This window comes from Rhinopithecus bieti, unplaced genomic scaffold, assembly GCF_001698545.2.
Source record: "Rhinopithecus bieti isolate Rb0 unplaced genomic scaffold, ASM169854v2 scaffold_13029, whole genome shotgun sequence".
Taxonomy (NCBI): Eukaryota; Metazoa; Chordata; class Mammalia; order Primates; family Cercopithecidae; genus Rhinopithecus; species Rhinopithecus bieti.
Genome location: NW_016807982.1, coordinates 3,900,925 through 3,927,247, shown reverse-complemented (window position 1 = coordinate 3,927,247; position 26,323 = coordinate 3,900,925). Strand labels below are relative to the sequence as shown.

Sequence of the window (26,323 nt, the reverse complement as noted above, 5' to 3'; positions counted from 1 at the left end):
GTGTACGTAACAGAGGTTACATCTTTTCTGACTATTGCATCCCCAGTGCATAGCCCATTGCCTGATACAGAGTAGAAGCAACAGTATTTGTTGAATGAATAAATGAATGAATTCATGACTAAACTGGAAGACCATAGGGCAGGGGTTCAGGACTAGTATCACTAGCCCGAGGCTTCTTCAGTTCTTAGAACTCAGGAGACCACCTGCTCCCACCTCCACCACCAGCTCCAAGAACAGGCAGGATTGGCAGAATTATTCTCACTTTATTTCTGGAGACATTTAATCAGATGCAGTAACACTGATTCCAGGCAAGGGCAGGGGGCATGGGTACCCCTGAAGCAACCAGTATCCTGTGGCCCAAGGTGTCCCCATCCCCAGACCTGGGATCCCCCTCAGTTACAGTTAAATAGAGAGAGGAAGATCTCCCCAGGGGGCTTTGCGGGGAGGGTCTGCCTCCTGCACCCACCCTCTCCACGCAGAGGAGTCTGAGCACAAGCTATTTACAGTATTCACATCCACTGTACCCCACCAAACCAAGGCAAATACTACAGGTGGCCCCTCCCCAAGGGAAGAGGCCAGAGAGGCTGTGAGTGTATGTGTGTGTATGGGGGAGAGGGGATGTCTGCGCGTGCGAGCACACAAATGCACTGAGGGGCAGATCTGGCTCCAGCCAAAGAGACATCAGTCTATAAGGTGCAGATTAAAAACAACAGAGAGGACCCACCCCCAGGGGCCCAGGCCACTTCCATCTTTGCTCTGTCTTTTTCTCCTCCAGACATCCTGGTAGGTGATGCAGAGGAGCCCTCACAGCTGTGCCCAGATCCAAGGCAAACCCTCTTAAAGGACTTCTGGGGAAAAAGGGGAAAGGAAACAGTCAGGGCAAGCAGCACCCAAACCCAGATAGCTGGGGGTCTTCAAGGCGGAGCAGGAGAGGAGGCCTGGCAGAGCCAGAAGAGAAGGCAGGGCTAGGGAGTACAGGGAAGGCTGCTGGGAGGAATAGAGCTGGGTCCAGGAATCAGGAGACCTACCTGTGACCTGCGGGGACTGCACCACAGCTTTCTTGAGGAAGGCTTCTGCCTCTGCAAAGGGCAGGAGTGCCTCTGGTGTTCGGCTCAGACTCTTGTCCCCAGAGGGTCCCTTGGGGGAGAAGCCATTCTCCTGGTGTGCTGGGAGAGGCTGCAGGCCATTCACCAGGGAGCCTGGCAACTCCTTGCTTGGGAGACTGTGGATGCAGAGGCCAAGGCTCAGCAGCTCACCTCCCAGGAAAGCCCAGGCCACCGCGCAGCTCCAGCTGCAGTCTACCTCCCTGCTCAGGGACCCTGGGATTGGAAGCTGGTACCTCCACTGAGGCTCCTGTGGGGTGGGCTCCTCTTTCTGCACAGCCTCCTTCTGCAGCCCTGGGGGCCGAGCCTCCACAGCTTTCACAGGTTCTGTCACAGGGAAAGAGGCGCCATCAGCCAAGGGCTGGCAAGAGAGGCGAGGATGGAGGAGGGTGGCAAAGGGAAAGGAGGCGAGGGGAACGGGGGCTTTACCTGGGCTGGAACCGTTGGCGTTGGCCTCCTTGCTGTCCTGCTTCTGCTTTGAAGAGGAAGAGCAGTCAGGCTCAAGGGACAGCCGGTCCCATCCACTTAGGACTGAGTTCTGCCCTCCCCTTGCCCGGGCCGCGGCGGCCTCCCCGACAGCCCCGCTCTCCTTGGCCATAGATGCCTTTCCGCAGCCTCCTCTTCCCACCCTGGCCCCCACGCCCAGCACTGCCCTTCGGGGAAATTCTGACCTTGGTTTCAGAAACTTCTGACTTCCGAGTCCTCTTCATGATCTCCTCCAGACGCTGTTTGGAGGCCGCATATCAGTTAGTCTCGAGCCCCGCCCCTAATCCTAAACCTCCCACCAGCCAGCCCCGGCCTTGTGGTCTTAGGGCCTCCCAGTTCATAGTAGCCTTCTCCAGGACAGGAACTGGAATCTGCCCCAGCGCTTTTCCGTCCCACCCGTTCTAAACCCAGGCCCCGCCCACCTGGTCGCCCCGCCCAGGCCCGCCCACAAATCCCCGCCCTCGTCCGCACACCTTTCTGCGCTCTTGGCGCTCCTGCTCCTGCTGCTGGAAGTGCTTTTCCCGCTCCAGACGCTGCCGCTCCGCCTCTTCCCGCGACCGAGCTTCGGCCTCCTCTTTCTGCCAAAGACCCCCATGAGCGTGGGGCACCTGACTCCAGCCTTCCCGGCCCGCGGCGCCGGCGCCCAGCCGCCTCCCGCCCGCCCGCCGGGGGCACCTGCTTCTGCAGCCGCTCCTGCTCCTCCTGCTCGGCCTGCGCCTTCTCTCGTGCCTCCTGCTCCTCCCGCCTCCGGGCCTCCGCCTCCCGCTCCGCCCGGGCCTCGGCCTCCCGCGCCAGCTGCTCCTCTCGCATTCGCCTGGGGGACGGAGCAAACGGCTCAGGCTCGGACTCTGCTTCTCCAGCGCCCACGAGGGCTCCCTCAGTCCCCGAGGCGCACTCACTTGTCTCTTTCTGCCTGCAGCCTCCGCTCCTGCTCCTCGCGCTCCCGCTGCTCCCGGGCCTGGCGCCGCTTCTCAGCCAGGAGCCGAGTGGCTTCTTCTCGGTCTGTGGTGCCGGCCATTGGTTTGCTAGGGGTCACCGGGGGAGCAGGGGCTGAGGGTGAGGTCGAGACAGCAGCGTCTGGAGGGGGATCCGGGACCAGGCGTCAGTCAGCACACCCACGCAGGCACTGCCAGCATCCCTTCCTGCCGTCAGCTCCCAGCGGCCTGTGTTGTGGGCCTGGGACTGCTGAGGGCAGGAGTCTCCTCTTTTCATGTCCCACTCCCGGTCCTCAGGCATCTCTGGCGGCCCACATCCCCACGCAGGAGAAGCTGGCTCCTCTCGCTCGGCTCACCCCTCCCCTCTCTTCATGCCTACCTGCAGGGGTCTCCGCGGGGGGCTGCTCCTTCTGGGGCGGGGATGGGGTGGGCGAGGGCGCCGGAGAAGGTGCCGGTGAGGCTGGGGCTGCTGGCTCCTTCTCGTCACTGGCCCTGCACTTGCTCTGGCTCTTGTCCTCGGGCCCTGCGGCGCTGGGGCTCTCCTTTGCCTCCTCCTTCCTCCGAACCCGCCCTTTGGGGGATGCAGTGGTGCCTCGGGGGGACGGTGGCTTTGGAGGCAGAGTGTGGCCTGGCCCTGGGCTGGGGCAGGGGGAGGCAGGCCTGTGCCAGGATGTGGAGGGAGAGGATGGCCGGGCCTTGGATTTGGGGCTAAGAGAAAAGGGAAAAAGGAAGAGTTAGGAGACACACACACCCACATGCTGAGAACTTGCCCCTTCCTCTGGGAGGTGCCCCCTCCTCCAGCCTACATCAGCACCGTTCCCCCTTGCTCTCACAGAAACGCACCATTCCCTTTTAGATTATATACCCCAGTTTGTAATGACATATGTTTCTGTGGGATTGACTATTGTCTGTGCCCCACCAATAGCCTGTAAGCTTAATAAGAGAAAAAAACCACGCCTGGGTTAGCTCAGCAACTTGTCCTCAGCACCTTGAGTGCTACCTGGAAGGTCCATTCATTCAGCAGGTTTTGTTGTTGCTTTTAAGACAGAATCTGGCTGTCCCCCAGGCTGGAGTGCAGTGGCATGATCATACCTAGCTCACTGCAGCCTCGACCTCCTGGGCTCAAACAGTCCTCCCCTTGGCCTCCCAAAGTGCTGGGATTACAGGCGTGAGGCACTACCCTTGCCTTCAGTAGGCATTCACTGAGTGGTTACCAGGTGCCAGGCACTGTTTTAGGTGATGCGGTACTTCAGTAACCAAAATACTTAAAAAAAGAAAAAAAAGAAAACAAAATAAAAAAAAAATGGAGGCTGGGTGAGGTGGCTCACACTCACACGTGTAATCCCAGCACTTTGGGAGGCCGAGACAGGTGGATCACCTGAGCTCAGGAGTTTGAGATCAGCCTGCACAACGTGGCGAAACCCCCCTCTACCAAAAAAACAAAAAATTAGCCGGGTGTGGTGGCGCGCCTGTAGTCCCAGCCACTTGGAAGGCTGAGGTGGGAGGATAGCTTGAGCCCAGGAGGTCGAGGCTGCAGTGAGCTGAGATTGTGCCGCTGCACTCCAGCCTGGGTGACAGAGGGAGACCCTGTCTCAAACAAAAAAAAAACAGAGAGAAATTTGCCCTCAAGGAAGTTGCATTCTAGAGGTGGGATGCCCAATAAATATTTGTGGGTGATGAATAAATGACCCGGTGAGGGTCCCTCGCACCGCCCGCGCCCACCTGAGCTCAGAGGCGGCGCTGGCGGCGAGGCGGGTGCGCGGGGAGGCGGGCAGCGACTGGCGCTTCTTGAGGCTGCGCTCCCGGGCTAGGGCACTCTTCTCTTTCTCGTTTTCCCGCTCCTTGTCCTTCTTCTCCTTTTCTGCACCTGGCAGGGAAGAAGGAACCGGAAGAGGAGAGTAAGAGGTCAGCAGCCGCACTTGTTCCCCAGTTCGCAGGCTGGCCTGTCCACCTGCCGCGCCGCTCGAACCAGTCGAGCCACTCCACCGGCGAGGCCTCCGGCCGGCCGGCGGCAGCCCGGACGGGGCCTGCCCCCGGCGCTGGGCCTTGCGGCGCTCCCCGCGCTCACGGCGGGGGCGCAGCGGTGCACGCTTCGGGGCCCGCTGCACGCGTCAGAGGGCTGTGCGGAGGCCGAGCGCGGGCACACCGGCACGGCTGCAGAGGGATGAGTGCGGTCGGGTTGCGGCCCGCGCGCCAGGCTGGCCCCTGCCCGGCCCCACGTGGGGCCTCTCCCAGGGTCGCAGCCCCTACCCTGGTCCCGGCCGTTGCGGGGCAGTGTGACCGCGCTGCGACTCCGAGCAAGGAAGGAGAGGGTGGGCGTCATCAGACGATCCACGATGCTGCTCTCCCATGCGCTCAGCTGCAGGCTGCGATCTGGGGGTAGAAGGCCAAGCGAAGCCGGTCACTGTGGGGGCCGCAGGAGGCAGGGAGAGGCATGGGGGCAGACCAGGCACCATCCCCATGCCAAGGCCAAGGCTTCTCACCCGGGAGGCCTCTCCCCACAATCACACCAGGGCCACACTTGTCCTCCCTACGATCTGGACTTCCACTGCAGACCCAGGCAACCAGACACTTCCCAGGGCAACATCCTGCATCAGATGAGGGTTCCTGCCTACAACGCTCCCCAGGTGAAAGGGCCCTGAACCGCGCATATAGGAAGGAGCCATCCAGGATTGGAAGAAGACCCAATTGCCCTCTGCCATGTCCCAGTGTAAGGTCTTGCCCCTCCTGCTCTCAGAGGGCTGACCCAGCTGAAGCTGTCCCATGGATTCGGGACAGTGAGGGTCGTTGTGCTCCTGTGACCCAGCTTTTAGCAGTCCTGTGCCAAGGAGAGGCTGCTAGGGTGCCTGCCTGCCCTAGGCCACCCTGCTCTGTCCTCTCAGCTGCTGGGCTATTTTTAAGTCTCAGTCAGGTGGGGTTGGTACAGCAGCTGATTTGGTTGCTAGGCAACAAAGCAACCAAACAAATGCAAGAGAAACTTATAAATAACTCCCACCATGGCTCCTTCACATATGAGTACCAGGGCATGGTGGGAATGCAGGGGCTATGCCACCTTGGTTGGCTCAACTCTGGAACCAGCCAAGGCCATGGGTGGGGCTCTGAAGGCAGAGAAGGCAGGATTGCATGGGCCCTTTAGGGCAGAGCCAGAATGAGGGACCCCTCCACCCCACAGCACCCAGGCCAGTCTGACACATGGGGACAATGCCACCTGGCTAAGGTTGGCCCAGGCCAGCTGGCTGTGGTTGCAGAAAAGGCTGCCTGCCTGTCCCCACCCCCAGCCACCACCTCCAACTTGCTCTTGAGGCCCCTGCCAGACTTCCTGCCCTCTGAGGCATTGTGCTTTGTCTCCGTTCTCCTCTCCTACAGGGGAACCTCTGTCCTCAGGGTCCAGACCCATATGCCGGCTCCCCCGAGGGGCACAGAGCCCTGGGTAAGGTAGAGTGGGGATGGGGACCTGGAGTATGTGAGGGCTCCAGGGACCTGGTGTTCTTGCTGAGCTCTGGAGGAAACTTGGTGGGAGCTACAAGGGGCTCTGGAGGGGGAAGGGCTGGGCCTTCTCTTACTTCTACTGGGGGAGTTCCAGAGCGTGGCAGAGGACTTTGAGAGCCGCTTGTTGATTATAGAGTCCACGTGTTTGGGCAGGTTAACTGCCGACACGGAGCACCTGCTCCCACCTGGAGGGGAAAAGACACGGCATTAGGGCCGGGCCAGGCAGGAGCCAGTGGGGGGCACCGAGGCCTTCCATGCAGGATGCTCCGAGGGCAGGGTGGGAGAGGGAGGAGTGGGCAGGCTAGGATGAGGAGCAGGAGGCAGCCTTGGCCCTGGGAGAGGGAGGGTGGCAGGTAGGTGACCAGAGACAACCTGGCTTGGGGGAGCCGACGGAGAAGAAACAAAGGGGGGAGATGAGTAAAACTAGAGAAACTACAGCTTTCCTGGCCAGACCAAGGAAGCCATTCCTTATGGCTGGGTACTGCAACCTCCCCATAACCCCCCAGCACTGGCACTTGCTGACACTGTCCAGCCAACGCGTTATGGATACAACACCCATGTACTGGGATAAATGCAAAAACGCTCCTAAACAGGACCTACACAGTCACAGTCACTTGCACAAATCCACGTATTCATCCAGAATCACAAAAAGACATGCAGATACAGGCATATAGAGTGGCAGATACTTTGGCATGCACACATGTGTGCAGACATGCACAGGGACAGAGACACAAACACTAACAGATAGTGTGTCAGACCCAGATGCACACAAGCCACAAACACATCGAAGCAACCTCATCATGACATTTGTAGCAGCTCACATTTGTTGATGCTTACCATGTGCCAGGTACTGTGTGGGGCACCACACACATGTGACCTCATTTGATCCTTCAAACATCTATCTACCACCTCAGGGGCAAGTAGTAGCATTATCCCCAGTTTATAGATGAAGAAAGTGAGACTTCAAGAAGTTAAAGGTCACGCTGCAAGTGCCAGAGCTGGAACCCAAGTCTGTCTGACTTAGGAGCCCTCACTGAGGTACACAAGGCCACAAACACGCCAAGGCAAACACATATTAAGACACACAATGCACGGGTCCAGGAGCACATACACCGAAGATACACAGCTAGAAATACTGAAACTTGCCATTGCATAAAGACATCCAAGCACAGTGGTACATACATGCCAGCAAAGAATCAGACCAAAATCCATGGTGGCCCTACGCGGAGAAAACTCAGAGACAAAAATCTACCTTCTGAGACAAGGAGTGACAGTTTCTTTAAGATCCAGTGTCTGTAGGGCATTAAAGTCTTTTATGTATCAACAACTAATAATAATTGACAGGCGCAAAGAAGGCTAATCCTAAAATGAGAGGTTTGAAGAGCAAACCAAATGGAGAGAATCCATCTCTGATTTGATAGTGGAAGTCCTTGAAAAGGGACAGTTTGGCTTACGGACCATTCTAGAAGACACAAGTCACATAAAGCAAGGCACACCTGCTGCAGGGAGCCACCAGCTCTTTGTAGGGAAGTTGTTCCCTTCCTTTACTTGCCATCCCAGCCTTGCCCACCCACTCCCCAGCCCCTCCAGCCTACTCACTGGTCTTATGTCCTGGAGAGCTGTGGTGCAGGGCCCCTGCCCAGGACCAGCGCTGCTGCCGGATTTCAGCCCACGTCTTCTTCACTGACCGTTGGATGGCTGCTTCATAGCGCTCCTGGGGGAAGGTGGGGAGAAGAGAGAGATGTGGGCTGAAAACATTCATTGAATTTGGGATAGAGGCCCTTATTCCTCCTGTGACAATGCCTCCCCCGCTCCCTTCCCTCCGAGTCTTTTCCTGACTCATTGCAGGTATCCAAGGTTACCAAATCCTTGCTATGATTAAGGACCAAGATCCCTTTCGACTTGTTCTTGGGGAGCTTTTCACTGTTCTTGAGTCATTTCCTAAGTGTATGAGTTGCTTCTCTGATGATTGGGTGGGACTCCCCCTACTTGGGGCTCCCAGGCAAGGCCATAGCTCAGGCACTGAGGGTCCTGACCTTGGGGCTATGTGTTCCCTCTAGCCTGAGGCCCCCCAGGTAGGGCCAGGTGGCCATTTCCTTCATTTCCTCACCAGCGCTCAAGCTAGGGCTTTACCCATGTGACAGAGCTAGGCACACTCACACAGACGCATACCTGCGTATACATACACAGACACGTGGGGCACACGGACGAACACAGGTACTGACAGTAAACAGTTACAGGGGCCTACAGTGGCACATTCAGAAGCAAATGTGCCTGCAGTTGCACAGGTCCCCAGATAGTCTAACACAGGGACACAACTATAGATGTGAACACAAATAGGACCACGTAGACACAGATAATGCAGAGCCGTGAACATGGATATGCATACACACTGCACCAGTATGCAGACGGTGAGCACACGTGTACACAGATTCATGGAGACCCATCCCGCACCTTGTTTTTCTCGAGCTTCTGCCGCTGCCGTTCCTCCAGGGCTGCACGACGTTGCTCGGCTTTAAGACGTTGCTCCTCCAGCCGGCGCCGGCGCTCCTGGAGCTGCTTCTCCCGCAGCGCCTTGGCCTTCTCCTCCTTCTCCAGCCACACTGCCTTCTTGGCCGCTGTGGACAAAGGAGCCCAGTGGCATGTGAAGGGTTCTGCAGCAGGCCTGGGCCAAGGACATTTCCTCCAAGTGGCCAGCCCTGCTACCCACATCCTGGGTGGGTTTTTCTCCTGCCTGCTTAGGTGGAGCTTTCAGTCTGAGACAACCCCCTCAAAGTGAGAGGCTTACTGAAGACAGGACTCAGGAGAGGCCTGTTTCTCCTCCACTGGCCTTATGGGCTCTCAGGATTGAAGGAGAAATGAATGCTTTAGTGCAAGATCCCCATCTGACTTGGGGTGCTACCAGACAGAGGTCCACATACTGTGATTAAGAGCATGCATGAGATCTGGGGTGACAGGAGGCTTCTGGGTCTGAATTTCAGCTACTGTACTAGCTGTATGGCTTAACCAAATGATTTCATCTCTCTGAGCCTCTGTTTCCTCCTCAAAATGGGTTGAGGATTAAATTAGATAATGCGTGTCCTGCTCTTAGCACAGTGCACATAATGAAGTGTTGCAGAAGTGTTGGTGTTATTATTATTATTTTTTTGAGACGGAGTTTCGCTCTTGTTGCCCAGGCTGGAGTGCAATGGCGCAATCTTAGCTCACCACAACCTCCGCCTCCCAGGTTCAAGTGATTCCCCTATCTCAGCCTACTGAGTAGCTAGGATTACAGGGATGTGCCACTATGCCCGGCTAATTTTTTGTATTTTTAGTAGAGATGGAGTTTCTTCATGTTTGGTCAGGCTGGTCTCAGACTCCCGACCTCAGGTAATTCGCCCGCCTCGGCCTCCCAAAGTGCTGGGATTACAAGCGTGAGCCACCACGCCCGGCCTGTTGGTGTTATTATTAGGATGCTGATCATGATGATGAAGATGATGATGAGACTTCCTGCTCACTCACCCAGGTACTTGGCCCGCTCTTCTCGCCGCTCCTTTGCCAGCTTGTGTCTCTCTCCTGCCTTCTTCACCTCTGAGCAGAGGGAACAAGAACAGACAGGTCAAAAGGCTGTCCCCAAAGAGGAGTCAGCCTCAGATCCCTCCCTCCGGGCCTCACCCCATCCTTTCCTCATCTCCTCTAGGGCAAACAGGACTCTTTCAGTTGGCATGATCCAGGGCCAGGACCCTGAGCCAAGGGGTTTAGGCCCGGGTCGGGATCATTACACACACCTTGCTTGGTGGGAGGGGTGTCGGAGGCTGGCACTGCTGTTGGAGATGGCTGGCTGCTCCTTCGAGGAGGTCTGGCATCCCGTGGGCCCGTGGCTGGTGGGGTGGGTCCTCTGCTCTTTGCTTCAGAGGAAGGGGACTCTTCCTGCAGGGGGACTGGCCTAGGCCCAACCTGCCCTGGTGGGCTCTCTGGTTCCAGTGGGAGCTGCTTAGAGCTAGTGGCATTCTTCATGGCAGGAGGGGTGTCCGGGGGAGTGTCGGGGACCACGGCTGACATCGGTGGTGGTGGGGGGGAAGGGTCACCTTCTGGAGAAGGTCTTGGCTCTGGGGGGGTCCTGGCGACCACAACTGAAAGACCAACACAAGAGAGGAGAGAGGTCAGATTGCACATCTGTGCCATCAGCTCAATATGTGGCCCTCTCCCTTGTTCAACTGACTTCTTCATTCACGTGTGTTTAAGTTATTTCTATGTGCCAGGCCCTATTCCAGATACTCATGATATAATAGTGAGAAAATAGGCATGATCCCTGCCTCTGTGGTGCTTACCCTCTAGCAGGGCAGACAGACAAATAGCTAGGCAACTACAGTAGAGAATAAATACTATGTCTGGGGCAGCACAGCAGAGATGGTTAACCTACACGGGGAGGGCTTGCTGAAGTAGTAACAACCAAGCTGAGATCCGAAGGATAAGCTGGAGTCAGCAAAGCGAGGAGGAGAGATCTTGGCAGAGAAGAGTATATGCGAAGGGGCAGAATGGAGCAGGGTGTGTTGGAAAAGCTGAGAACAAGCTTGCAGCACTTATTGAGACACCAAATGCACCGATTTGTTTCCATGTCTGCCTCCCTCTCCTTTCTGTTTTATCTCTGGGTGACTGTGCCCAACCCAAGGTCTGTTCAGAGAGGGTGCCAGTGCTGGGCACATGGGACTGACCAAGAGGAAGGATGTAAGTATGGGCTCTAGTGGGATGCTTTGTTGTGAAGATTCCCATTGGCAATAAGCTACCCCAAATTTGTGCTTTTAACATATGACTATTGTAGGAACCCTGTAAAAGACATCGAAGTAAAGGAAGGGAGCCACACGATTTGACACATACACATGTGGGGCAATTGAGAGACAGGCCTCAGAGTCAGTCAGATGAAGATGGGAAGGGAGGGCTTGCTTCCCCAGCAGACAACCACGGACAAGCCAGCCAACCTCTCTCAGCCTCAGGTTTTTTGTTTTGTTTTGTTTCCCCCCAAGTCCACTTGCTGCTAGGGAATTTTTAAGCGTCTAGCTAGTTCCTTTAAGTCCCTTTTTCTTAATTTTTATTTATTTATTTATTTATTTTTTGAGACGGAGTCTCGCTCTGTCGCCCAGGCTGGAGTGCAGTGGCTGGATCTCAGCTCACTGCAAGCTCCGCCTCCCGGGTTTACGCCATTCTCCTGGCTCAGCCTCCTGAGTAGCTGGGACTACAGGCGCCCGCCACCTCGCCTGGCTAGTTTTTTGTATTTTTTAGTGGAGACAGGGTTTCACCGTGTTAGCCAGGATGGTCTCGATCTCCTGACCTCGTGATCCGCCCATCTCGGCCTCCCAAAGTGCTGGGATTACAGGCTTGAGCCACCGCGCCCGGCCAATTTTTATTTATTTTTATTGCTGGAGTGCAGTGATATGATCTTGGCTCACTGCAAGCTCCGCCTCCCAGGTTCACGCCATTCTCCTGCCTCAGTCTCCCAAGTAGCTGAGACTACAGGCGCCTGCCACAATGCCCAGCTAATTTTTTGTATTTTCAGTAGAGATGGGGTTTCACCGTGTTAGCCAGAATGGTCTCGATCTCCTGACCTCGTGATCTGCCCGCCTCGGCCTCCCAAAGTGCTGGGATTACAGGCGTGAGCCACCGCGCCCGGCCTTTTTTTTTTTTCAAGACAGAACCCCGCTCTGTTGCTCAGGCTGGAGTGCAGTGGCATGATCTTGGCTCACTGCAACCTCTGCCTTCCAAGTTCAAGTGATTATCCTGCCTCAGCCTCCCGAGTAGCTGGGATTACAGGTGCCTGCCACCACGCCCAGCTAATTTTTGTATTTTTAGTAGAGATGGGGCTTCACCATGTTGGCCAGGCTGGTCTCGAACTCCCGACCTCAGGTGATCTGCCCGCCTTGACCTCCCAAAGTGCTGGGATTACAGGCATGAGCCACCATGCCCAGCCTCATAATTTTTATATGCATTAGTTCTTTTTTTTTTTTGAGTCAAAGTCTCACTCTGTTGCCCAGGCTGGAGTGCAATGGTGTGATCTCAGCCCACTGCAACTTCTGCCTCCCAGGCCCAAGTAATTCTTGTGCCTCAGCCTCCCGAGTAGCTGGGATTACAGGCATGAAACACCATACCTGGCTAATTTTTGTATTTTTAGTAGAGATGGGTTTGTGCCATGCTGGCCAGGCTGGTCTTGAACTCCTGGCCTCAAGTGATCCGCCCACCTTAGCCTCCCAAAGTGCTGGGATTATAGGTGTGAGCCACTGCGCCTGGCCTTATACATTATTAGTTTTAATTCTCACTGACAGTATGAGGGAATAGTTGTTACGCAATAAATTATCTGAGGCTCACACTATTTTTCCCTCATTCCTTCCCACCCAGCTTTCTGGGCTCAAGGTAAGAGCCCCAGCTGAGGCCCTGTCTCCCCCATTACCCCTCCAACTCCACCAACTCCTAGGCTCCATGACAAGATACCCATCTCTTCCCATACCAGCAAGAGACGGCTGCCTGGTCACTGCTAATCTATTTCCCAGCCAGCTGCAAACTCCTTTACCAATTCCAACAGTCAACAAAACCAGTTACTCACTCTAGTGAGTGCTTACTACTCACTAACAGTGATGCATCCTGTGTCCTCACAACTCTGAGAGGCAGAGACTCTTATTCCCATTATACAAGTGAGGCAACCAAGGCCCAACCTGCTAATTGGTCCGCACAGAGTCATACAACTAGTATGTGGCAGAGTTGGGATTTTTTTTTTTTTTTTAAGATGGAGTCTTACTCTGTTGCCAGGCTGGAGTGCAGTGGCGCAATCTCAGCTCACTGCAACCTCCGCCTCCCAGGTTCAAGTAATTCTTTTGCCTCAGCCTCCAGAGTAGCTGGGACAACAGGCATGCACCACCACACCCAGCTAATTTTTGTATTTTTAGTAGAGATGGGGTTTCACCATGTTGGCCAGTCTGGTCTCCCTCTCTTGACCTCGTGATCCGCCCATCTCAGCCTCACAAAGTGCTGGGATTGCAGGCGTGAGCCACCGCGCCCGGCCCAGAATTGGGATTTGAACTCAGGACTGTTTGAAGCTAAAGCCTGGGTGAGTAAGTATGAAGCTTGAAGGTTGAGGGTGAGGCCTGTTTATTGCCATTCTCCAAGCACCTGTGCGTGCTGCAGGTGTTGCAAGGAAAACTGGTAGGCGGGTGTTTGTCTACACCTAGGCAAATCACACCCACCAGGCAAGACAGTCAGTGAGTCCCCAGCTAGGTCCCGACTCGCCATGTGAAGGGAGGTTGGGAGGAGGTAGAGGAGTGAGGTTTGGAAGAACCTGCACCCAGGCATCAGATGCAGTGGAGCAGAAAGGTCATAGGCTTCAGAGTCGGACAGGCCTGACTGAGGACCTCGGCTCCAGGTGAACCTTGGGCAAGCTCTGAGCCTGTGTAACCCCAGTTCTCTCATGGAGTTGTTGGTACACATGGGGAGTTGGTATAGATGGGTACATCATTGGTGGCACCTGGCAGGGGCTTGGTAAGCAGCACCTGTCCTGAAGAATATATCCACGTCTCCCCATCTCTGCCAGGAGGAAATGCTTCGGCCAGGCCTTACCCCCACTGCTCTGCAACACTGCACTTCTCAAGGACCTCCATGCTGCTAAATCCAACAGGCAGTTTTCCAGTCCTCATCTTCCTTGGCCGCTATGCAGCTGCATCTGCCACATTTGATTTCTGACTGCTCCTTGAAACACTGTCTTCACCTGGCTTCGAAGACAGCACATTCTCTTAGTTTTCCTTCTACCTTGCTGACTGTCACTTCTCAGTCATCTGTGCTGATCCTGCCTGAACTTCCCAACCTCTCAGCACTGGAGTGCCCTAAGGCTGAGTGGAGGACCTCATTTCTTTTCTGTCCACACACACTCCCTTGGTGACCTCATCCAGACTCACAGATTTAAATACCATCACTGCTGACGACAACCAAATTTGTGTCTCTAGCCCAGGCCTCTCCCTTGAGGTCTAGTTTCACTCCTGCAACTCCCTGGTTGACACCCCTGGGTGTCTCACAGATGCCCCCAATTTAACACATCCCAAACGGAGCTCCTGATCTCCCCCAAAAGTCTACTTCTCCCCATTTTCCCCATCTCAGTTAATGGCAACTACATCACACCCCATGTCTCATCTCTCGGCAAATCCTTTTGCCTTTATCTTCAAAACATCTCAAATCTAATCACTTCTCACTATCTCCACTTCTATCACTTAGGTCAGAGCTACTATCAGCTCTGATAAAAGATTCCCTGCTCCAGTCTTTGTTTCCCCTGAGTCTTTTCTCAACACAGTAGTCAGAATGATTCTGTTTAAAAATAAGTCAGATTAGCTGGGCGCGGTGGCTCATGCCTGTAATCCCCATACTTTGGGAGGCTGAGGCAGGCAGATCATGAGGTCAGGAGATAGAGACCATCCTGGCCAACACGGTGAAACCCCAACTCTACTAAATATACAAAAAATTAGCCGGGCGTGGTGGCGGGTGCCTGTAGTCCTAGCTACTTGAGAGGCTGGGCAGGAGAACTGCTTGACCCCAGGAGGTGGAGCTTGCGGTGAGCCGAGATTGTGTCACTGCACTCCAGCCTGGGCAACACAGCAAGACTCCGTCTCAAAAAAAAAAATTTAAAAAGGCAGATCACATCACTCCTCTGACAAAATCCTGCGAAGACTCCTCGTCTGAGGGGAAGAAAAAGCCAAAGTCATCACGATAGCCTATCAAGGACTCCCCAGGATCCTGACCTCTTTTTTTTGTTTTTGTTTTTTTTTTTTTTGAGACGGAGTCTCGCTCTGTCCCCCAGGCTGGAGTGCAGTGACCGGATCTCGGCTCACTGCAAGCTCCGCCTCCCGGGTTTACGCCATTCTCCTGCCTCAGCCTCCTGAGTAGCTGGGACTACAGGCGCCCGCCACGTCGCCCGGCTAGTTTTTTGTATTTTTTTAGTAGAGACGGGGTTTCACTGTGTTAGCCAGGATGGTCTCGATCTCCTGACCTTGTGATCTGCCCGCCTCGGCCTCCCGAAGTGCTGGGATTACAGGCTTGAGCCACCGCGCCCAGCCGATCCTGACCTCTTTGACCTTCTCTCCTCTTCTCCCCCTGCTCAAGTTTTCAGTCACTGTCCCTTAAGGGTGTTGGGGAGGTTTCTGCCTCAGGGCTTTGCACTGAGGAAACAGTATTTCCTCAGTGGCTGTTTCTCTGCCTTGAATTATCTGCCCCCAGATTCTGCGTGCCTCATTCCCTCCCCTCCTTCAGGTCTTTACTTTGTTTTTTTTTTTTTTTTTTTTTTTTTTTGAGACGGAGTCTTGCTCTGTTGCCCGGGCTAGAGTGCAGTGGCCGGATCTCAGCTCATTGCAAGCTCCAAACTCCGCCTCCCGGGTTTACGCCATTCTCCTGCCTCAGCCTCCGGAGTAGCTGGGACTACAGGCGCCCGCCACCTCGCCCGGCTAGCTTTTTTGTATTTTAGTAGAGACGGGGTTTCACCGTGTTAGCCAGGATGGTCTCGATCTCCTGACCTCGTGATCCGCCCGTCTCGGCCTCCCAAAGTGCTGGGATTACAGGCTTGAGCCACCGCGCCAGGCCTGATGTCACTTTTAAATGGAGTCTTCCCTTAGCCCCTATTTAAAACTACAAACTGGGCTGGGTGCGGTGGCTCATGTCTGTAATCCCAGCACCTTGGGAGGCCAAGACAGGTGGATTACCTGAGGTCAGGAGTTCGAAACCAGCCTGGTAAACATGGCAAAACCCTGTCTCTACTAAAAAATACAAAAATTAGCTGGATGTGGTAGCATGTGCCTGTAATCCCAGCTACTTGGGAGGCTGAGGCTGGAGAATCACTTGAACCCAAGAGGCGGAGGTTGCAGTGAGCAGAGATCCTGCCACTACACTCCAGCCTGGGTGACAGAGTGAGACTCTGTCTCAAAAAAAAAAAGAAAAAAAGCTACAAACTGCAGGCCTGGTGTGGTGGCTTATGCCTGTAATCCCAACACTTTGGGAGACCGAGACAGGAGGATCCCTTAAGGCCAGGAGTTTGAGATCAGCCTGGACAACACAGTGAGATTCCATCTCTAAAAAAATGTTTTTAATTACCCAGGCGTCATGACGTGTTGAAATAGAGATTGAGGTTACAGTGAACTATGATCATGGTGCTGTACTCCAGCCTGGGTGACAAAGCAAAACCCTGTCTCTAAAAAAAAAAAAAAAAAAAGAAAAGAAAAAAAGAAAAATTTTAAATAAAATTAAATAAAGGCTAGGCAAGGTGGCTCACACCTGTAATCCCAGCAATTTGGGAGGCCAAGGTGGGAGGATCACTTAAGGCCAGGAGCTTGAGAATAGCCTAGGCAACACAGCGAGACCCTATCTCAACGAAAAAGTAAAAAACAGCTGGGCATGGTGGTGCACACTTGTAGTCGCAGCTACTCGGGAGGCTAAGGCAGGAGGATACTTTGAGCCCAGGAGTTTGAGGCTACAGTAAGCGATGATTGTACCACTGTACTGCAGCTTGGGCAACAGAGTAAGATGCTGTCTCAGAAAAAGAAAAAGAATTAAATAAAACGACAAACTGCAGTTGAAGTCTCCCTCCCAGCTCCAACTGTAGATTTTGTTTCCAAGTCTTCTTTTCTCCATAGGCATTAACACCATTTTAACAGTCTCCCACTGCTACAATATAATCTCTATGAGGGCACAAATTTTTGCCTATTTTGTTAGCTAGTCTATCTCTAGGGCCAACAGAGCCTGGCACATAGGTGCTCCACAACCATCTGCTGAAGAAAGAAATGAATGAACTCCACCCAGGCAGATACCGTCACCATCATTGCTCTCACCTGGATGACTACAAAGTCCTCTCACTGCTCGCCTGTACCCATTCCCACTCTCTGCTCCACTGAGCAGCCACAGCAAATACAAATCTGATCATGGTACTCTTTGCCGCTTGAAACTTGCCAGTGGCTTCCTCTTCTTGAACTCACCCTACTAGTCCAGTATAGTCTGAAGTCCCTGACTCCCTCCCGCTACTTCTTGGATCTCCTACCCTGCTCCCCACTTGCTCTCTGAACTCCATCCACACTGACCTTCCTTTAATGCTGATGACCATCCACACTCCCTCCTGCCACAGGGCCTTTGCACATACTCTCCCTCTTTTATTAGCTAACTCCTATTTGCCCTTCATATGTTAGTTCAGTCATCACTTACTCATGGAAGCTTTCCTTGGCTTCTCTGATTGGGATAAATTCCCTTGTGGTATACAGCCATGGCCTCAGGTACCTCTGGAACACTGTCACTGTTACGATTTTAAACTTCCTTGCATGGTTTTTCCCTTATTGTCAGCCTCCTCCTAGAAGGTGAGGGAGACCCACAAGAGCTGGCCATCTCTACTTTGCTCACTGCCTCATCGCCAGCAGCTACCACAGTGCCAAGTACATGGAGACAGTCATAAAATAGTTGAATAAACAGTACAGCACAAATAAAGTGCTATACTATGAGGCTGCCCTAGCCTAAAGTAAGTGCATATAGAAGATTTTTACTCTAATAAAGAGTAGATCCGGGCTGGGTGCAGTGGCTCATGCCTGTAATCCTAGCACTTTGGGAGGCCAAGGCGAGCAGATTGTTTGAGCCCAGGAGTTCAGAGGCAGTCTGGGCAAATGGCAAAACCCCATGTCTGCTAAAAATACAAAAATTAGCTGGACGTGGTTGTGCACGCCTGTGGTCCCAGCTACTTGGGAGGCTGAGAGAAGGATCCCTTGAACCCAGAGGTGGAGGCCGCAGTGATCTGAGATTGCACCACTGCACTCCAGCCTGGGTGACAGAATCAGACCCTGTCTCAAACAAACAAAAAAAAAAGTATAGATCTATGTGGCAACTTACTGCAAAAAGATAAACATTTGAAGAGAAGCAAAACAACTCCATCTCAATAGTGTTTGGACAGCTTCCTGGACTAAGCCACACAGGTAGAAGTTAATAAAAATAATAATGAGTGTTTACTCCAGCAGCTCAACAAGAAAAACCTCTCAAGAGGCAAACAAGAAGTTTGGAACTCCTCTTGTGACCTGGCACACTGTTGACCCTGAATACAAATATTTTCTTCACAATTATGCCAACCCTGATGAAATGTCACTGGGACAGTGTTATGTGGAGCAAATCACATTAAGCCAATTAACTCCTTGGTTACTTATCTATACAGTACAGTTAATCTATATATGATCATTCTCGTTTTTAACCATCAAATATGATCCTTCGGTTACTTAATTTTATCTTATTTTTGGTCTATGCCAGATTGTGAGGTTTTGCCACTGTCGGTTTTATTTTGCTACACTAATATCTACCAGAAGTATTTGTTAAGAACGAGATAAGAGACAAATAATTTGTATTTATTTCTTGGCGCGAAGAGCATTAGCAGGGCAAAGGTGCAGTGGTGGGTTGCATTTTAGGGTCAAAAAGTCCTGTCTTCCTAAGAGCCCCAAGAAGGGCTGTGCCTGGGGTCTGCAGAAAGATCAGGGCCAAGTCCCTCAGAGAGACTGTCACATGTCTCCGAATACTAACACCCCATCTCCACCCTCTGGGAGCTGGCAGTCCTTTTCTTTTGTCTCTCCCTCCTCCCACCCCAACAACTCTTGCTGGGCCAAATATTCCTCTCACAACACTGATAACTCAGTCTAGCTGTTCTGTTTGCCTGCCACCCCCTGCCCCATCAGTGTGAGAGCTTATCAAGAGAAGAAACTCAGTCTTAGTCCTTTTTGCAGCCCCAGAGTCTTATACAGGACTTGTCTGGCACAGAGTGGGAGTTCTGTGTCTGTTTAATGAATGTCCGATGGGGGGGTGGGTGGCTGGGTATGTAGATGTGTGGGTGGGGGTACTGTAGAAAGCTACCTAGCTAGTGTGTATTTAGACCCTCAAGCTGCTCCAAAGTTTAGTCTCTCTAAACACTAAATGTCATTTTCATCTCAGAACCTGCATGTCCCCAGCCAGTTTCCAGGCCCAAACTAATTTACTGAAGCTCTAATATAAACCAAGCACTTTCCCTTATCTCATGTGATTCTGATGACAATCCTAAAAGGATAGTTCTATGATGGCCCCCATTTCACAGGTGAGATAACTTACTCAGACAGATTAAGTGGATTGTGCATGTCAGTGTCAGAGGTAGGATTTGAATCCAGAGTTGTCTGATGACAAAACCCTCAAAACTCTTATGTCATGCTATTTCTGGTGGGCGGTCACATCACCCCGCCCTGAAGCTCCTGCGTGTTCTCTGAAGAAGGAAGTGATTCCGTGGTTCCCCCAGGGAGACTTCCCCCACAAAAGTCAAGGGTGCAGGTGGGGCAAGCAGGCACTGAGCTCAGAGCACAGGAATGTAGGGAAGGCAGGCTCCTGCCCAGGCTGGCTCCCAGGAGGCGGGAAGTGAGGTGGGGGAGAACAGCCCACCTCCAAGGGCAGCGCAAGGGAGTGCCTGGGTGAGGGCTGGTTGTGGGGTGGGGGGTGCACAGACAGCACCTCAGGCAGGAAGCATGGGAGAGGCAGAGGCATGAGGCCGAGAGAAGACAGAACAGAGATCAGCACCTCTAGCAAGAGCCCTCCTGGCCCTCACACAGATTCCTAGGTGACAACACTAGAGCAGGTGAAGACAGAGAAGCAGGCAGAGGGCAGAGACACACGGGGAGACAGACATGTGCACACAACAGAGACAGACACCAGACAATGTAAACAGGGCCTGCACAATGGCAAGAGACAAGACACATTCTTCTCTCTCTCTCTCTCTCTCACATACACACACACACTCACACACACATACATACACATACACATGCAGAGGAAACAGACTTACTGGGATTCAAAACTCTACATATATCAGGCCAGGCGCGGTGGCTCACGCCTGTAATCCCAGCACTTTGGGAGGCCGAGGCAGACGGATCACGAGGTCAGGAGATCAAGACCATCCTGGCTAACATGGTGAAACCCCGTCTCTACTAAAAATACAAAAAATTAGCCAGGTGTGGTGGTGGGTGCCTGTAGTCCCAGCTACTCGGGAGGTTGAGGCAGGAGAATGGCGTGAATCCGGGAGGCGGAGCTTGCAGTAAGCGGAGATCACGCCACTGCACCCCAGCCTGGGCGACAGAGCGAGACTCCATCTCAAAAAAAAAAAAACAAAAAAACAAAAAACCAAACAACAGCAACAACAAACAAAAAACTCTACACATATCTGAGACACACAGACATACCCACACAAGTACAGGGCCAGGTACCTCCTCTAAGGCACAGACAAAGCCTCAGAGACACATACAGCACACAGAAACACAAAGTCCCCGGAATATGTATACCGCGTCATCCAGGTCACTTCTGTTCCTTCTGAGCAAATTATTTCCCTAGGCCCAGAGAAAGTCCAATTAACAAGAGTAACAGCTAATGCTTTTGTCAGGCACAGCTAAATACGTTAAACTCATTAGTTCATTTAATCTTTGCCACAATCTTATGAGGTAGATATTATTACCCCATTTTACAAACGAGGAAACAGATTCAGAGATTAAGACACTTGCTTAAGCTCCACAGCTAGTGAGTAGCAAAGCTGGGGTTTGGACCTGACCAGTGTGACTATCTTTACCCCGCCTGCATCCCAGTTGGGACAGCCTCCTGGGTTTCCTCTCCTGGAGAGATCTGGGCTGGGAGAATATGAGGTCGGTAGAAAGGACAAACTCTGGGGAAAGCCTAATTGTGGGACCGGGAGAGGAGGTACCCTTAGGGGCAGCATTATCCCTGGCCTGGACAGAGCCAAGCCGGTTCCGAGAGGGAGTGCCCTGGCGGGGGTCAGCCTGCTCCAGCAGTTGGGCAGTGGGGCACTGGGACCAGGCCACCGGCTTCTGTGGGTGATAAAGTCGGGAACCCAACTGAGACTACAGATCTGAAGGCGCTCTCTGGCCCGGCTGGCGGCCATTGTTCCCAGCCTCCAATCAGGAGCACCCACTTCCTGTTATTTTAGGCGGCAGGAAATGACCCCATCCCGCAGCCTGGGCCCCACCACATCCCTCCCTCAGCCCCAGCAGGGCTGCCCAGGCACTGAAGACAGAGGCCCAACCTCAGGCCAAGGCCTGGAGATGCCCCTCAGCTGGACTATTACCACTACCTGGGTCCAGGGCCTTCCTCCTGGTTCAACTGCTTAGGCTTCAACCTGGCAGGCTTCCCAGAGGACCCAGGGTTCTGCTGGGGCTACCTCTGCCTGCCGGGGGAAAAGATTATGGGGTCCCCAAGATCAAGATGCCCACACGGGCCAGTCATGGGAGGTAAGCAGGCCAGACCTTGTCACTGGCTGGCTTAGTCATAATTCACCCTAGAGGTTTGAGGCACAGACTTCAGAGTCAGACAGATTTCAGTTCAAATCCTGCCTCTGCCAGTTGCTAGCTGTGTGACTTTAGGCAAGTGACTTCATCTTCCTGAGTCTCATCTGTAAAATGGGGATAATGCTAGTCCCTACTCATGGGACTGTGGTGAGGAACAAATGAGACAATGCCTGTGACATGCTGAGCATTGTGCCTGGCACAGAGAAGACCCTTAATGAGTAGGAGATAATAAGTCAGAGATAATTAATGGGAAATAACTTGGTTCACCGGGGAGTCTCTACCTGGCTCACATCATCTCTTACAACTCCTGAGGAGTGCTAGTAAGGGCAGCAATACCATGTTCCCCACACCCTCCCAGGCTCTCTGCTCCCCTCAGGGCAGAGCTGCAGCTGAGAAGTGGTGGAGGAAACACTGAAGGCTGTGCCCCTGGGTGCCAGGCAGAGCTACCAGCAGCCAACAAAGCTGCATTATCTGGGCCTGGCTAGTTGGCTCCCTTACTAGCCCCAAGGTCCAGCAGGGACCTAAGGACATGGGTCCTAGCTGCCTGTGGCCTAACTTCCAGCCTGGGGCAGATGTGAGACCTGACCTGATGGCCCTCAAGTATGGCCATTCTAGTCTGGACCCAGCTTTCAGTCCCTTCCCTCAGCCCTTGCCCACTAGCCTGTTGGGAAAGGAGACCTGAGTTGGCCTACTGTCACTTCCACCTCATTTGCATATGCATGACTGCACATTAGGGGCTCATTAGAGGCCTCATTATTGGGCCCACCAGTCCAAGAAGGGACTAGGACGCTGTCATTGGGAGGTGCCAGCCAGCTGGCTGCTGGATGTATGGCCAAAGCCCCCTGTGCCAGTCTTACCAATGTCTATTCGTCCTTTCAGATCCACCTCAAATGCTGCCTCCTCCATGAAGCCTTCCACAAGCACAGCCCACTGCACACTATCACCATTATACCTGGTTTCCCTGCAGTGAACGCATCTGCCTCCCTGGCCAGGTTAAGACCCCCCCAAGGGTCAAAACTCCATCTGATTCACTTCTCTGTCACCCACATAGACTGCACTGAGCTGGCATATGGTGGGGCATCAGCATGGGTGTGCTAGATAGCCGGTTGCACCTGTTTCTTGGGTTTTCTCTCCTATTCCCAGTGTCCCACTTCAGGTATGGGGCCCCTCTGATCCCTGGATACACCCTAGCTCATGTCTGCCTAGAACTCTCCTCTCCCCTGCCTTCTTGTCCTATACTTACCTTCTATAATTCTAATCAATCACATCTCAGGCTTCTGACGGAATTAAAAATAACAACAAAAAACAAATAGCTAGGCCGGGCATGGTGGCTCATGCCTGTAATCCCCACACTTTGGGAGGTCAAGGCAGGAAGATCATGAGGTCAGGAGTTAGAGACCAGCCTGGCCAACATGGCGAAACCCCATCTCTAGTAAAAATACAAAAATTGACTGGCCGGGCGCGGTGGCTCAAGCCTGTAATCCCAGCACTTTGGGAGGCTGAGACGGGCGGATCACGAGGTCAGGAGATCGAGACCATCCTGGCGAACACGGTGAAACCCTGTCTCTACTAAAAAATACAAAAAACTAGCCGGGCGAGGTGGTGGGCGCCTGTAGTCCCAGCTACTCGGGAGGCTGAGGCAGGAGAATGGCGTGAACCTGGGAGGCGGAGCTGGCAGTGAGCTGAGATCCGGCCACTGCACTCCAGCCTGGGCGACAAAGCGAGACTCCGTCTCAAAAAAAAAAACAAAAAAAACAAAAAAACAAAAATTAGCCGGGCACGGAGGCAGGCGCCTGTAATCCTAGCTACTCGGGAGGAAAAAAAAAACAAAAAAAACAAAAAAACAAAAATTAGCCGGGCACGGAGGCAGGCGCCTGTAATCCTAGCTACTCGGGAGGCTGAGGTAGGAGAATCCCTTGAACCCGGGAGGCGGAGGTTGCAGAGAGCCGAGATCGTGCCACTGCACTCCAGCCTGGGCGACAAGAGCAAGACTCTGTCTCAAAATAAATAAATAAATACATAAAAAACAAATAGCTAGCACTTATTGAGCACTAACTATGTGCCAGGACCTAGTCTACCTAGTCTAAGTTTTTCTGTGTTCATCTAATTTAATGATGCCAATATCTCTATGAGATAATTTCTAGCATTATTCTCATTTTACAGATGGGCAAACTTAAGACTAAGGTTAAGCAACTTACTGAGATCACACAGAGGTACGTTACAAAGCGGAGACTTAAACTGTTTGATTCCAGAATCTATGCTCTTAAACAAATTGACTCCCAATTCCTGCTCCCACCCTCCTCTATATTTCATACCTCCCTGCTGGCACCGGTTGCCGGAGCATAACCACAATAATGGTAATAACACTTTATTGCAGGTGTCTGGTGTCTGCGTGCCAGACTCCTTGAGTTACATCATCTCTAACCCTCACATTAACCCCACAAGGTTGACAATACTGCCCCTATTTTCCAGGGGCTCCAGGAGGTAAGTCACTTGCTCCAGTCCAGAAGCCAGTACAAGGCTAACTGGGATTTCCACCCAGGTTTTCTGACCTGAAAGTGGGCCCCACACTTGTCCTCTACTCCATGCCACCCTCTGTTACCGCTCAGTGTCCAAGTGTAAAAAGGAACTCAAAGGGAGCAGGGATTGTGTCACATGCTCTCGGAGTGTCAGGCCCATGCCTCAGACTATCACAGGGCACATGCTGTGAGCACATTTACTCCCACAAAGCCCCATAGAGGACTCCTGTCACCTTTGACTATTCTGTGTGGGGAACCGCCACTATCCCGATCCAGGTTCTCACGTGACTCCATCTAGATCCCTGTGTATAAAGAGTCCTCCCAATGCAGGAAGCCTATATGCAGTACCCCCACCAGCCCCGACCCAGCCCTCTCCCCCAACCCAGCCTCCCCACTGCCCCTAGGAGAGCCAAGCATCTCACCCATGCTCTCATATTCAGTCTAGGCATCCTACCCAAGTATCCTAATTATAAAGTAGCCACAGCTCAGGCTCTCTGTATCCCAGTCACCACCCCCATTCAGGCCCCCAACTATACACCAGTGCCAGAGGCCCTCAGGTGCAGAGGGCCAGTAAGCTGAGGTTGGACTCAGGCTGGGCCTCCCTGGGTGTCCCCTCTCAGGTCAGCCAAACCGGGACAGACCCAGCCACCCTTGTTTCCAGCCCAGCCTACAAGCCTCCTGAAACCCACCAGTCTGATGGTAGCCTCCCCTCAGTATTCTCCCAGATTCCACACCCAGACAGTCCCCTAGAAGCATCCTTGCTGGCATGGGGAGGAGCCCATCCACAGCCCATCAGCCCTACCTTATCCTGGGCTCTCTCCGCACCCACACACTGTTTCATCCTGGGCCCACACCCCAAGGGGCAGGGAGGTGACAGGATTAGGCTCAGGACTCCATGGGGGTGTGGGGATGGAGCCACCTCCCCCCTGAGTCAATGGGAACAGAACTTGGGTCCTCAGTAATCATGTTCTTCCCTCCCCTTCCAGGAAGAAAGAGAAATCGCCTCCTTCCAAAACCAAGCCCAACCAGAAACCTGTCCCCACCCCCTCATCAGCTGCTCCCAGATCCGAATGGGATTTGCAGAAGTCCTGAGCACTGGTGGTTGGTGGGGTGAACGGCGCGAGGGGAGCTTTGGTGGTCTGAGGTGTGGGCAGAAAGAGAAAAAGAGAGTAAGCGGGGAGGTATCAAAGCCTCAGGCTGGGGAATGATGTGGCAGGTCCAGGGAGTGCCGGCTTGGAGCCTTTACCTCATTCTCTAGTGAGAGATTCCGGCCCAGAGAGGCTGGGAAGGAGGGCAGGCAGAAGAAGCAGATTTACTTCTGTCCCCCTCCTCCCCGAATCGGGCTGGGTGGGCTCCAGAGTGGCCTGGCTGCAGGAGAGGCGGCCCACTCCCCAGCTCCCGCCCTCGCCCCAAACAATGCCGCCTCCCCTCCCCTCGCCTTTATCCGGCGGGTTACTTGGCAGCCGCCGCTAGAGACCTCCCTCTCCTCTCCCCTCCCCTCCCTGCTTTCCCCTCCCCGCCGGCCCGCAGCAGCAACAGGCCCTTTGCGCGGCAGCTGGACGGATGGGGTGGGGGCGAGGTCTGGGCCAGGGCCTGAGGGTACGGGCACTAAGGCCGAGGCGTCGGTATGCAGGGCCCAGGCCTGAGAATCTGGACCCCCGACAGACTCAGGCGGGGGTCACATGTGCCACGGGGGATGGGGAAGGGGACGGAAGCCCTAGCTCGGTAGAAGAGGATCTTCAGGGCCCTGGGTGGATCGGGAAGGGATGTGGGGGCGGGGAAGCTGAGATGGCACTAAGCTGGGGCAGAAGGGTCACCCCAGCAACTCCCGCGCTGGGTCCCCGCGGTTCCCGACGCCCGATGCGTCCGGCACCCGCGGTGGGGGAGGGGGCAGCTGTCAGAGGATGCATCGGGAGCCGCAGCCGCCGCAGCCTTTATTTTTAAACTTCCAAGTGGTCAGAGGGCGCGGCGGCAGAGGGGTCCCCGCCCAGCCGGCCGGCCTCATCCTCGGCCGCCCCGCAGCCCCTCCATCTACCCCCATCTCGCCTCCGCGTGGCTCCCGGCATACCTGGGGTGCGCCCGCCCCAGCTCCGCACGCGGGCCGCTCTCCATGGCTGCGGCGTCACTGGGGGTCTGGGGTCTCAGCGGCGGCGGCGGCGGCGGCCAGCGGCCAGGACAGGGGTCCCGCGGCGCATCACGCCCGGCCCGGCAAGCAGCAACTCGGAGGCGGGGGCGCTCCGGGGAAGGTCGAGGCAGGTGGCTCGCGAGGCTCGGAGGTGCGGGTTGCCCAGGGTCTCTCGGCTGCGGCCGCGATCCCGTTCCCTGCCCAGCGCCGGCCCAGTCCCGGCCTCGGTCCAACCCTATTGTACCGCCCGGGCTGGGCCTGGCCTCTCGCTGGCGCGTACCAAGTTCGACGCGGGGGAGTCCGCCCCAGCAGCGCCCGGGGACCCAGCCCCGCGCGCCCG

General features: G+C 54.1%; 1 protein-coding gene across 3 annotated transcripts; it reads right to left on the bottom strand.

The window, feature by feature from the left end:
• Positions 1 to 243: 243 nt before the first annotated feature.
• On the bottom strand, positions 244 to 26,252 carry MAP7D1 (MAP7 domain containing 1). Of its 3 annotated transcripts, XM_017884512.1 has the most exons (18): positions 25,929 to 26,248; positions 9,781 to 10,128; positions 9,515 to 9,583; positions 8,468 to 8,631; positions 7,613 to 7,727; positions 6,088 to 6,198; positions 4,775 to 4,897; positions 4,511 to 4,678; positions 4,247 to 4,391; positions 2,904 to 3,232; positions 2,489 to 2,666; positions 2,265 to 2,403; positions 2,063 to 2,167; positions 1,775 to 1,828; positions 1,533 to 1,575; positions 1,340 to 1,430; positions 1,029 to 1,222; positions 244 to 848 (listed from the first exon to the last, which is right to left on the bottom strand). In XM_017884512.1, the coding sequence occupies exons 2-18, from the start codon at positions 10,052 to 10,054 to the stop codon at positions 838 to 840; spliced, it is 2,313 nt and encodes a 770-aa protein (XP_017740001.1). In that variant the 5' UTR covers positions 10,055 to 10,128; positions 25,929 to 26,248; the 3' UTR covers positions 244 to 837. The 3 variants fall into 3 exon arrangements, with proteins under 3 accessions (XP_017740001.1, XP_017739999.1, XP_017740000.1); XM_017884510.1 differs by having other exon boundaries at positions 1,533 to 1,578; positions 4,511 to 4,897; positions 25,929 to 26,252; XM_017884511.1 differs by having other exon boundaries at positions 4,511 to 4,897; positions 25,929 to 26,249.
• Between the last annotated feature and the right edge of the window lie 71 nt (positions 26,253 to 26,323).

Bases quoted from the DNA above. Each gene is read 5' to 3' on its own strand.
- MAP7D1 (XM_017884510.1), bottom strand. From the start codon at position 10,054: ATGTCAGCCGTGGTCCCCGACACTCCCCCGGACACCCCTCCTGCCATG. The intron at 2,404-2,488 runs GTGAGTGCGCCT...TCCGTCCCCCAG, and splicing joins CTGCAGGCAGAAAGAGACAA to GCGAATGCGAGAGGAGCAGC. The intron at 1,579-1,774 runs GTCAGAATTTCC...TCCTCTTCAAAG, and splicing joins CAGAAGTTTCTGAAACCAAG to CAGAAGCAGGACAGCAAGGA.